At 45.2% G+C, this 13,720-nt stretch overlaps 1 protein-coding gene across 1 annotated transcript in view; it reads right to left on the bottom strand.

Moving 5' to 3' along the window:
- Window positions 1-13,720, bottom strand: part of LAMB1 (laminin subunit beta 1) — a 76,428-nt gene that overhangs the window by 15,523 nt on the left and 47,185 nt on the right. Inside the window, exons 24-26 of the mRNA XM_032803996.2 lie at window positions 3,628-3,997; window positions 1,738-1,922; window positions 529-770 (exon numbers count right to left, since the gene is read on the bottom strand). Of these exons, the coding sequence (XP_032659887.1) occupies window positions 529-770; window positions 1,738-1,922; window positions 3,628-3,997 (797 nt within the window). The remainder of the gene's footprint in view (window positions 1-528; window positions 771-1,737; window positions 1,923-3,627; window positions 3,998-13,720) is intronic.

Below are 13,720 nucleotides of genomic sequence, written 5' to 3' on the forward strand. Positions count from 1 at the left end.
ACGAAAGCTCACGCTCCAAAATGTCTGTTAGTCTATAAGGTGCCACAGGATTCTCTGCTGCTTTTACAGATCCAGACTAACACGGCTACCCCTCTGATACTTGTTGAAGAAGAGTGCTGCAGAGGCCTAGTGGAGTAGTTTTTGATCTTTTGGGGCTCATGCTCCCAAAAACCTGGTCTTATAAATCAACCAAGTCTGATAATTCTTTGTGGGTGCAGAGGACTGTGGGATTTGGGTCATGGGAAGAAACAATGGGACGACTGAGTACTGTCAGGGAGAGGAGGTTGGAAATAGGATGGGTGAAGTGGGTGGGATTTGAAAGCTAGTGCATACCTTGTGGTCCACAAGTCATGGAAGAAGTTCCAGTTCACAATCTCTCTCAGCACACCAGACAGACAAGCATTTTTCAATAAGTAAAACCCACTTCCAACAAAGTAGCAGGCTTTGCGTTCCTGCCTGTCATTTCTGCAACAGCACCACTGATGTTTTCCTGCAGGTTCTACACCCAAACAAATCTTAACCACATACCTTCTCAGCCACTTCAGAAAGATCCAGACTTTGCAGCTTGCCTGCGAGTTCATCCAGAAGGCGTGACTGTTCTTCTTGTTTTGCCTTGAACTGGGCCTCTTGCTCACTGATTAAGTCTTCCACTTCCTGTCGTGTCTGAGCTGACAGTTCCACAAGGCTATCAGGGTGAACAGTGGAGGCATTGACCCTCTCTTCTGCCTCCAGGGACATCTGAAAATATTTGGTGATACTATCCAAGGCTCCTGCAGAAATTAGATCCAACTGTTCAGCAATCAGCCCTCATTGCTGAATTTATAGTACAAACAATTTGTTATGGGGAATCTAGTGGATGACAAAATTGTATAAGGCCATTTCTTTATTAAACTGAATACAAAATTATATGCTTGAACTATATATGGGGAAAATTCTGCTATCCTTAAACAAACCTCTCATTGATGGTCCCACTAATGCTTTGATTTCAGTGGTCTACAGAATTTGACTCTCTAATATTAAAAAGTTTGAAAATTCTTGCAGACTAAGGGTCTGATCCCGCTCCCACTGAAAGCAAAGATAAATCTAGGACCAGATCTTCAAAGATAGATACTTCTGTGACTCTTTGATTCCATGAAAACTGCCTGGTGAGTAGGTGCAATTCACCCACAAGCAGTGGTCCAGCACAAGACCTACACACCACTGAAGTCCAGGCTTGCCAGGGAATATATATTGGCCAATCCTAGTGCAGGCTTTCTGCACAGGGGTTAATGTCACTCTCTGTATGGGTGGTAGAATCTAGCCCTGAAGTGTGACACACATTCACAAAGATTCATGCAGTCTTACATACAGAAACTTAGTAATCTCATGTAATTAAATGTGAACTAAAGTAACTTCAGACATCTGTATGTGTACTTAATTGTGGTATGTAACAAAATGCAAGTATATCACAGGGCTTACTGTTGGTACATGTAACTGGTCTACAACTTCTATACATTAAGAGGTTTTAAGATGACTTTGTTCCCTAAGATCTTGAGCTAGTTTTGCAATGTACACAAAAACAGAGACTTCAAAGCAATTCCTGCTAGATCAGCAACTCTGCCAAGACTCAGAAGGAAACTGCACTCACAGAACATGTTTTATTACTGTTTAGAAGATTAACCTGATATTTAAAACCATACGCTTATTTAATCATTTGCTGCCCTGGCTTTTTTCCTTTTTCCCCATGGGACACCTCACCCCGGATATCGGAGATTTTTATAAACTCGAGTTGTTCTGCAAGTTCTTTCACAATGTGGTCTAGGCTCTCTGCATCCATCTCCAGGGCCCTCAGGTGAGTGTCCGTGTTATTGCTTTTTAACGCTATCACAGAGAGCTTATCTTCTATTTCAGCCATCTTTTCTGTAACATCTGCTGTTAGCTTGCTGCAAGCAAAAACACAGAACCTACATTTACTCGAGGAAAAAGATCTATTAGCCTTGAATTTTTTTTAATAAAGAAAGCTGTACAGTAGTTACAATCCTTCCATCCCTCCTTGATCAGTGCTGTAAGCGATTTGTAACAGCTTGCCTTCCTAGAATACTGGTTTTGTTTCCTTTATCACAAAAACTACTTTTTAATCTATAACACATTTATAAACTCAAAGCACCCAATTGCTCAGAAAACAGCTGCTTTGTGTAAGATTAACCAGAGCCAGATTCCAGAACTCTGCTGTAATGCTCTTGAACCATGGCAACTGCATAGGTCAGTGTGTCAACTACTATGATCCATACAGAATTTGCTTCACATCCCACACAGCTACAAATGCATTTTTTGATTACTACAACTGAATGTCAGAAACAAACAAAAATTCTCTGAACACAATGGATTCTTTTAACTACTTTATAAAGATCCCCTTTTGCCAATGGCATCTTCTGGGTAGAGGTGGGAGAAAACATCCCACCTCCAGCAAGAAAGGTAAAAGGTGAGTGATATCAGCTCTTTCCTCTGCTCAGCAAGCCGTTCCCTGCTTGCCAGTCTTTTTGCTCCAACAAAAATTCCAGACTTCTGTTGTGAGGCCTAATAAAGTGGAACCAGAGAGGTGACTGCAGCCACAGTTCACTGACATAGGTACATTGTCATCAATGGGACCTGAACCTGGGACCTCCAGCACCAAAACACATCCAGCTCTAAGGAGCAGGCTCTTATAAGGCCTCAACTAATAGAAAGACTTAACTGACCTCATTAGGCTTTGGATCAGGACCATCACTACTGGGGCAAGGCACCACCCTCCCCTTTGCCAGGCCAGATGGAAGGGAGGCAAAGGTGAGGTGGTTTATCAAGGAGGGGAGAGGAAGAGTGGTTCCTCTGCATGCCTTCACCTCTCTTGGAATCCAGCACCCAAGTATGACAACTCTACTGGGATCCAGGTTAATGGAGCTGGGGAGCAGCCACAAATCATTAACTATAAAACCTCTTCACAAGCATTTTAGCCTCCCCTTCTGGTTTGGTTGGGAACGTTTTAAAGGTGCATGGAAAACTCTCATATTCCATCAACTGCTTTAAATTATTTCAATCAATAACTGTAAAGATTGTTGGTATTTAACTATCCTAGATTTCACAGGGGCTCACCATTCTCTGTCTCCTTATTTTTAAATACAATGAATACAGGACTTCTGCATCTTACACTTTATGAAATGGCGACAACCAGTGTTACAACACTGGCATTTTCTGTTGACAATGTTTAGTTTTTTAGATTAGAAAGAAGTCTGCATTGATATATAGATAGCTATAAAACAAAATTCCAAGAATTCAATCTCTGTCTCTGCATTCTCTCACATAATAGATGTGATCCCCCAGGGCAAAGGACAAGCACAAGGAATCAGCATGCTGGCTCCATGTTTATTGGTTGGCAGGCTGACAAAATACAAGCATGGCCGCCCCTTCCAAAGTTTCAAAGATCATGACAGTTTTGGGTCCCAGCTGCATTTTGTTTGCGCTCAGTAGAATCTGACTAAGAGCACTGCAGGCTCTTTCCTGCCAGACAATGAGCGCTCTCAGCTCTTACTGGGGAGTTGAGGGTGCTCAGCACACTGGAGTATCGAGCCCAAACTGAGCTGGAAATAGTCACAGAACATGTACTGTACTCACCCTGCTTCCTCAAAGAGATTTCCAATGTTTTTAAGGGGCTCAGCAGCTGGATTTTGAGCAAGGATACTTTTAATTTCATTCAGTTTCTCTTCCATAGTGTTGATAGTTTGCTGGTAAGGGCCACTGACCCCACTGATTTTCAGGATTTTTGCTCTCTCCAGGAACCTCTGTGTCCTATTGGTCAGTTCACTAATGATGACGTCCCACAGAGCAAAACATTGATGACATGGCGCACAGTCAGGGAAGATGCCGGAGTATCCACGGGTGCACTTGTCACAGCGGGGTCCCTCGACACCCTCCTTACAGGTGCACAGCCCCGTGGAGCGATTACACTGAGGTGTCTGGATTCCACGGGGATCACAATCACAAGCTGCGAGGGGGGAAAGTAACAGCAGCAAAGCTTAGATAGGATGAAAAGAGATAAAGTTGGAAGGAAAAATCTTCAAAACTCTTAATATAGAGATGGCAGCAAAAAACAAAAGGGACAAGCCTTGCAACTATTCTGGAACTGCCATTCATATCTTCCTAGTGAAATGAACCCAAAATAGATCAAACGAACATTCCTTTAACATCTAACAAGACGACTTTGACACCCAGCAGATGAAAGCCTTCAGTTACACATCACATCTTTCAAGAATACCTCATAAATGTAACACATACTAATACTGTGTTCCTGATGGATTTATGGGCCATTTGTATGTTCCTCTAGCAGAGTTGTAGGCTATTGTTAAAGTCCCTTCTGAAAATGTCCATGTTCCTGCTAAACAGGCATTCCCCCTTTAAAAATGACGTGGAAGCAAAATAAAGCAGGTAATCTACACTAGTGGTTCTCAACCAGGGGTACAGGTACCCCTGGGGGAGGTATGCAGAGGTCTTCCAAGGGGTACATCAACTCATTTAAATATTTGCCTAGTTTTACAACAGGCTGCATAAAAAGCACTAGCTAAGTCAGTACAAACTAAAATTTCATACAGATAATGACTTGTCTATACTACTCTATATACTATACACTGAAATGTAAGAGATATTTATATTACAATTGATTTTATAATTATATGGTAAAAATGAGAAATTATGCAATTTTGCAGTAATAGTGTGCTGTGATGCTTTTGTATTTTTAAGTCTGATTTTGTAAGTAAGTAGTTTTAAGTGAGGTAAATCTTGGGAGTATGCAAGACAAATCAGGCTCCTGAAAAGGGTACAGTAGTCTGGAAAGGTTGAGTGCCGCTGATATATACTGCTTGCTTTCATGCCATTACTTCATAATACATCCTCAGTCCTTAACCAATTTATTTATTTATTTTAAAAAGACCTTAAAGTAACAAATTGCTTCATAAACAAAAACTGCCTTTTTTTTTTTTTATTAGGAGAGCATGGATACAACAGATACCAGAATACAGAAATGACTTCTACTCCGGGCGAGTCAGTTTGTCTGCACAATTTAGCAAAATGGTCCTTTTGTTCTCTGAATTGTACTCAAACACAAGAGACTGTTTTTACTTTACATCAAAGTGCTTAAGTATTCCCACAGCAATTTGCTGTGGAATATATTCCCCACAGGCAAATCCTCAGGCTCCTATTTGAAGGAGGTCAATTAACCCTTTCATCAAACTATTACTTCTGGAAATAAGACACTCAGTATAGACAGTGCACTAGCGCTGGGAGGTAGCTATGCTCCTCATGGAAGTGGTTTTTTTGAATACTGGGAGAGCTCTCTCCAAGCACTATGCTGTGACCACACAAGCGCTTTAACATTGCCAGTGTAGACAAGCCCAAAGTTAATGCTGTAATATGATTAGACTGCAACTGGAGAGCTAAAATCAGCCCGTCACTAACATTCCTAGAAATTAATGATGGACATGCTCCCTTAGTCAAAGGACTTAATGTGGTATTAGTTATTATCACAAGTAATCTGGGGCGGGTATACACCAAACCCAAATTATGACACTTCTTGATTCAGGTAGCCTGCAAAAGCGTAAATTAATACCCACCTCTGCCTGTGAGTATCAGTATCTGACCTTGCAAATTACACCTACAGAGCCTACCCGAAGCTTAGAAAACACAGCTGAATCCCTGGAACTTAGAACCCTAGCAACAAGCTCAAGAGGTACCAACCACTGTCTCAGATTTTTAAGTGACACTTTACTGTCACTGTAGTTGTACAGTGTCTAAGTTTACAAGATGAGGATACAAAGTTATTAGTTTAAAGCTAGTCATCTGATCTTCCCCTGGAAGAACAAGAAACAAATCAGAGACATCCAGGGACACAAGAGTGTTTCAGGTCACTTGGGAGAGTGGATATTAGGGGTTAATACTGCAAATCTGATTAGAAAAGCACTGAAGGCCCTTTCAAGCAAAGGTAAAGGTCTTGTACTCACATGACTAGAAATTGGGGGAGAATGGTTCATTCTTCACTCTAAAACCACACAGATGCTGATATTACAGGGCAGTCTCTGGTCTTTACATTTCTGCCCAAAACAGATTTAAATGCCGTAACCAGTTATGGTTAGTAACTGCCTTTAAAACAAATAATTGATTGTTCTCTTTCCACATGGATTGGTGGAAGAAAGGCAAGAGTCAGCTAAAGAGCTGCAAATTAATACATGGAAAACTGCTTGCTTTGCAGATTAGGATTAGTTACAAGAGGATGATCAAACATATTCTTTAGTGTCACAGGTGTGGGAACTAGCAGTGCAGGGGGGTGCTGCAGCACCCCCAGATTTTACACCGGGTCGCTACTCCCCAGCCTGGGGCTTGAGTCCCAGCTCTGGCCCTGCTCCCAGCTCCATGCCCTGCCTCCGGGGCGTGGGTCCCGGCCACTAGCCCCATACCCCTGCACTGCTCCCAGCCCTACTGGGGGGTGGGGTGGGGGGGAGAGGCAGACAGAGCTAAGGGGACTGGCTTTCAGCACCCCTACTGTTAAAAGACTTCCAGTGCCACTGGTAAGTGGAAAGGGATACGGTGATCAAAAAAACTCTCATTATTATTAGCTAAAGAATACGCATTCTAGCCTGAGCAGTAGTGCTGGATCAGTAAATCTAATTTTTTTCCTGTGGAAAATATTGTGGGCTCGAAAAAGCACCCCAACTTCTGTTGGTCCAATAAATGCTTTTCAATCTTACACAGCAAGGGTGCTGTGGGGGTGCTGAGAGCCATTGAACCAAACTCTAAACCCTTTATATAATGGAAACCATTTCAAGCTAGGGCTTGCAGCAGCACCACCTGCACCCCTAGATCCAGCACCTACGTTACACAGAGTTCTTCGTCAGGTCTCGTGTTTCCCTGACCTAAGGAAGGGCTCTGTGGAAGCTCAAAAGCTTGTCTCTCTCACCAACAGAAGCTCGTCCAATAAAAGATAATTTTCTCACCCACCTTGTCTCTCTAATATCCTGAAACCAACTCAGCTGCAACACTGCATACAATCTTTTGAAGTTATTCAACCAAAAAGTTCCAGATTATTCACCCAAAAAACTTCCATAAAGTTCCAGTTCCAGAAACACCAAGAAGCTCAGGACTTCTGGTTTCATCTTTAAAAGCCAGAGGCTACATCTTTGAAACGCAGCTAAGTCTGAATGGGATGAAAATAGTTGACCTCATTCAGCTTTTCAGAAATGGTGACTATATCCTTCTTTGAGAGGAGCATTAACTAAATCAAACATGTGACTGATGTTAGCCACTTAATGCACTGCCAGAAGGCGCTCAGATACTATGGTGCTGAGCTTGATACATAAAAATATCTATTCTGTATAGGTTAATTTCACGCCTTTAAACCGGGCTGGACAACATTAAATGTTTTGACCCAAAAGCAAAACAGCAACTGGTTTGTTCAGACTCGGTGGGACCTCCTGACTGTAGTGATCCATTATGACAACAAACTATACAGTCATTTGTAAGGTTGAAACTCAGTGCATTAGCTTTTACATAGCTAACCAATAAATGGACTGTGTGCGTATGAATAGTTAGCCATTGATTCAAATTATTATATAAAACATATTGCTAACTCCTCAGCATTACAATTTTCAGTGCTGAGTGTGAATGCAAAACATCATAGCTGACTTTACAGGGGCTGCTGTGACTTAAGAATTATGTTGTATCAGAAGGTGCTAGCATATCTTACTTAAGGGCAGTTTCCTGGAACTCAACCATTGCATATGTTAGAGTATTTTAGGAACTGCGTTTATAGAAAGATGAATTAGAACTAAGAATGTTAGTGTGCAAGTTAAATAAGTATTTAACCACAGGTAAAGACTCAAGTACTTCAACAGATATTACAGCAGGGATGGCCAACCTGTGGCGCCAGAGCCACATGTGGCTCATTAGAAGTGAATATGCAGCTCCTTGTATAAAGCACCGACTCTGGGGCTGGAGCTACACGCGCCAGCTTACTGTTCAACCCCGGGCTCTGCTATAGGCCCTGCTCCCACTCCTCTCCCCCGACCCCCGCCAGCCTGCCATGCCCTCGCTCCTACCCCCCAGCCCCCAACCTCCTGCACACAATGAAACAGCTGATCAGGTGGTGTGGAGAAGGAGGGGGAGGCACTGATCAGCAGGGCTGTGGGTGGGTTGAAGGCACTGGGAGCAGGGGTGGGGGAGCTCATGGGGCTGCTGACGTATTATTGCCAAAGAGCCACAACGTACATTGGTAAATTCTGGCTCCTTCTCAGGCTCAGCTTGGCCACCCCTGTATTACAGTGACAGGCACCCTAGAAATATCTATAATAGAGGAAAGAACCGTCAGTCAAAATCCTCCTCTATTTTCAGCACTTGATAGAAATGTTACTTTCTCTTATACTAGTTCAAGTAGCAGCCAAGTTCTTTTATCTTTCCAAAGGGCATGATATTCTAGTCTAGATACAGCAGTAGAACACCACACACACACACACACAAGCTTCAGATTTATGAAAAGATATCCCGTATATACTCGTTCATGAGCCCGTTCATCAATAAACTGACCCCCCAAGATGGTTAGGTAAAAATAGCAAAAACTGTATGACACTTTCACAAGCCGAACCTATATTTCAGGGGTTGGCAAACTTTGGCTCCTGGCCCATTATGGTAAACCACTAGCAGGCCTGGACGTTTTGTTTACCTAGAGCGTTCAGACATGGAGCCCCTCAGCTCCCAGTGGCCGCCGTTTGCTGTTCCCAGCCAATGGGAGCTGCGGGAAGTGGCATGCCATTAGCTGGGAACAGCGAAGTGCGGCCACTGGGAGCTGAAGGGCTCCATGCCTGCAGACGCTCCAGGAAAACAAAGCAATAACATATTAGATATTCGATTCAATGATTCCATAGAGTTTAAAATCATCAAATTTTGGTGTAGACCCATTTACAAGCCAACCCCGCTCTTTGATGCGTCACTTTTTTACCAAAAATATTTGGCTTATGCATGAGTATATACAGTAAATCTCAGCTCTGTGGCTGGCCAAGCATACTGCAGTAAGTTAGATCAAGGCACAATAACCATTTTGTAACCGCTCTAAATGTGTCAAAAGGCATTTGATACTCCACAAAAGGGCTGAAATGCCATGCCCATAAACCAGAGGTGGGCAAACTTTTTGGCTCAAAGGCCACATCTGGGAATAGAAATTGTATGGAGGGCCATGAATGCTCAGAAAAAATGGGGCTGGGGTGCGGGAGGGGGTGAGGGCTCTGGTTGTTGGTGCGGGCTCCAGAGTGGGACCAGAAATGAGGAGTTTAGGGTGTGGGAGTGGACTTGGGCTGGGTTAGGGAAGTGTGGTGGAGGGAAGCGGGGAGGGCTCCAGCTGGGGGTGCGGCCTCTGGGGATGAGGCGTTTGGGGTGTAGAGGGTGCTTTGGGCTGGAACCAAGGAGTTTGGAGGGAAGGAGGGGGATCAGGGCTGGGACAGAGACTTGGGGTATGGGAAGGGGTGCAGACTCTGGCTGGGGGTGCGGACTCTGGGATGGGACTGGGGATGAGGGTTTGGGGTGCAGGAAGATGGGAGGGGGATCAAGGCTGGAGCAGGGGCTTGGGGTGTGGGGAGAGGCTCAGGGGTGCAGGCTCTGGGCGGTGCTTATCTCAAATGGATCCTGGAAGCAGCAGCACGTCTCCTCTCTGGCTCCTACACGGAGGAGATGTGGCCAGGCAACTCTGCACGCTGCCCCATCTGCAAGCACCGCCCCTGCAGCTCCCATTGGAGCGCCGGAGGGGGGTCATGTCGCTGCTTCCGGGAGCCGTGTGGAGTTTGCCCACCCCTGCCATAAACTCATGGCTATGTACACTCTATCTGTACTCTCAAATAATCAAGATACCTAGTTTCATACATCTCATCTGGAGAAATTCCATTTTTCTTCTCTTTAAACAAGTCTAATATAATGCAAACCAAATCACTTTGCCTTTCCAGGGGTCCTGGACCAACAGTCATCTATTTGTTCCAGTTTTCTATAACTGTGGTAGTAACAACCCATATATAACATGAAAAACATTTGATAAATATTATTGCAGAAATGCACAGTTCAAGATTGGACTGGATAGCGTAGTGGTTAAGAGCGCCGCCCTTTGATACGGGAGACCGCCCTTTGATACGAGAGACCGGGGTTCAAATCCCGGTTGGTACCCAACTTTCCAGTAGGGGTCTTTGGGCAAAAACCCCCTAACGCTTCACCTGCCTACCTCAAATATGAGAGTGACACGAACTAGGAGAGTCATGCCGGCTCGGACGTCGCCCGGATTAACAAGGTCCGCGCCAGATGTTGAGGAACCAGGACAATCTGACGATAAGTGGGCTACTGGAACAAACCATTCATGGACGAGACAAGAGAACCTGGAATTGATGGAATGCTACTACAACAGTAGACCTAATGAGAGGGGATATATGAAACGTATGAGGGGACTGTGGATGGACAAAAGACCTACATCCACACTTACTGAGAAACAGCTAGTTACCCAACGCTTCAACATAGTAAAGAGGAAGCTGCTCTCACAGCTTGAGATAGACCAACTCCACATTACATCCCAGACTCAAGAAGACCTGGAAGAACAAGTGGATGTGCAGCCCACACCTGAAGCTGAAACTTCACTGCCACCCCCTCCATTGCAGAGCACAGCAGCTGATATGAGGCATAAGATCATGGAGAAACTAGCTACAGTCAATCCTCGAGACCGATTACCAAGGCTCAGTGGAGAAGTACCATCAGATAGTATGTTAGAAGATGCCAATAGAGCCCTCATGACAATCCCTACTACCACCATAACTCAAACCAATGAACTGGTATACGCTACAGCCTCTGTAATCCTGGAGATGCTTGGCTACACGATCAAGAAGAACAACAGTATGTACCCACCCTGGAAAATGAGGTTGGAGGATAAGATCAAGGCGACTCGGAGAGAAGTTAGTCAGCTGGTGGAACTACAGAAGGGTGTAGAGATTAGGATAGACTCGGCTACTGAAAAAAATACAAGGGCCTGACTCCATCTGAAGCCCTAGAGACTGCTAAACAAAGGCTCACAGCACTGGCTACCAGGCTAAGGAGATACACTAGAGAAGCAGAGGCCAAAAAAGTAAATGCCCTGTTCTCCAAAGAACCATCCAAGGTGTACTCCCAACTGCAGTGCAACAACACAATAACAGCAGAGCCACCAGCAGCAGAAACTGAACAGTACTGGAAGAACATATGGGAGAAAGAGAAGACTCATAACACCAGTGCAAAGTGGCTGCAGGACCTGAGAACAGAGCACAGCAATCTCCCAGAACAGAAACCAGTCACCATCACAGTAGAAGACATCCAGCAGCGGTCAAGAACATGAAGAGCTGGACAGCACCTGGACCAGACATGATCCACACCTACTGGCTAAAGAAACTAACAGCAGTGCATGAACGCCTAGCAGCACAGATGAACCAGCTGCTAGCAGCAGGCTCCCACCCAAACTGGCTAACACAAGGAAGGACAGTGCTGATCATGAAAGACCCCTGCAAGGGAACAGAACCGCCAACTACCGGCCAATAACCTGCCTCCCCACAACATGGAAAGTCCTATCAGGCATCATAGCTGCCAAGCTACAGGACCATATGGGCCAGTACATGAGCACAGCTCAGAAGGGCATTGGGAACAACACCAGAGGCTCAAAACACACCAGTTGCTCATAGATAGAGCAGTCGCCCAAGACTCAAGTCTAGACAGACCAATCTGAGCACAGCCTGGATTGACTACAGGAAAGCCTACGACTCAATGCCGCACACGTGGATCTGTGAATGTCTGGCGCTATACAAAGTCAACAGGACACTAAGGACCTTCCTCAAGAACTCAATGGGACTATGGAAGACAACACTGGAAGTCAACTCAAGGCAGCTTGCACAAGTGGCCATCAAGTGCGGCATATACCAAGGTGATGCACTGTCCCCGCTGCTGTTCTGCATAGGCTTAAACCCCCTCAGCCAGATAATCACAAGGACTGGATACGGGTACAGGTTCAGGAGTGGAACTACCATCAGCCACCTCCTCTACATGGATGACATCAAGCTGTATGCTAAGAATGAACGAGACATCGACTCGCTAATCCACCTGACGCGGATCTACAGTGAGGATATCGGGATGTCATTCGGACTGGAGAAGTGTGGCCGGATGGTAGTGAAGAGAGGGAAGGTAGTCAAGACTGATGGGGTGGAACTACCAGCGGGCCACATAGCAGACATACAGACCAGCTACAAGTACCTTGGCGTCCCACAGTCACATGGAAACCACGATGAGGAGGCAAGGAAGACAGCAACATCCAAGTATCACCAAAGGATAAGACAGGTCCTGAAGAGCCAGCTCAGTGGGAAGAACAAGATCCACGCCATCAACAGATACGCCCTGCCGGTCATCAGATACCCTGCCGGTATATAGTGAGCTGGCCAAAGGAGGACATGGAGGCTGCCGATGTGAAGACCCGGAAGCTCCTCACAATGCACGGAGGTTTCCACCCCAAGTCCAACACCCAGAGACTGTATACCAGCCGGAAAGAAGGCGGGCGGGGCTTGGTGAGCGTCAAAGCCACTGTCCTGGATGAAACCCGGAACATCCAGGAGTACATCAGTAAGATGGCCCCCAAAGATGAGCTGCTGAGAGAATGCCTGAGGCAGCAGCAGACATGGGAGGAAGACCAAGCAGAAGAAGTGCCATGGCAAGACAAGACCCTGCATGGGATGTACCATCGACAGATAGCTGAGGTGGCTGACATTGGGAAATCCTACCAGTGGCTGGAAAGGGCTGGACTAAAAGACAGCACTGAGGCACTGATCATAGCAGCACAGGAACAGGCACTGAGCACCAGATCCATTGAAGCAGGGGTCTACCACACTAGAGAGGACCCAAGGTGCAGACTGTGCAGAGAGGCCTCAGAGACAGTCCAACACATAGTGGCAGGATGTAAGATGCAGGCAGGAACAGCATACACTGAACGGCACAACCAAGTGGCTGGCATTGTGTACGATCCCAGGAACAACATCAGAGCTCTCTGTCCAGAAGAGTGCAGTGCTAGGAACAGCTAAGATACTGCGCAGAACCCTCAAACTCCCAGGCCTCTGGTAGAGGATCCGAGGTTGAGGAAAGACACATACCACCCATAGGGGTGAGAGGGGAATTTTTTTTATATGTGTTTGTATGGAGCCTCATTATAACCCAACTACTTCTCAGGACTTCAGTCTTTTTGGCTGAAGTCAGAGCAGCAGGAACTCTGCAGGGCTCATGCACTGAACCCTGCTGTTTGGTTGCTAGGGTCTGGAAATGCTCCAGCAGGTTTGCTGGGAGATTTCTGTTTGATGAAACCTGTAATCTTAACACTACCTTAGCAAAGACATTTGTGTGTGTGTGTGTGTACACACACACAGCTACATACAGTTCAAAGATTAAACAAAAGCACAAGGAGTGTTTCTAGTGGGCCAGCATTACCATTTACCTGATTCTAGACAGTACCGGAGGACAGAATTATATTTTAATTCACAGAGTGAAAACCACCCCAGAACCTACACAAGACCATATGTGATGGACACACAAGGCCTCTGCATAGGTGTGAATCTTAACTCTGTAATTTCCTAGTTCACCTTTTAGGCATAATAAGCTAAATAAAGTTAAATAAGCTATTTATCTCATGTACTTT

This window comes from Chelonoidis abingdonii, chromosome 1, assembly GCF_003597395.2.
Source record: "Chelonoidis abingdonii isolate Lonesome George chromosome 1, CheloAbing_2.0, whole genome shotgun sequence".
Lineage (NCBI taxonomy): Eukaryota > Metazoa > Chordata > Testudines > Testudinidae > Chelonoidis > Chelonoidis abingdonii.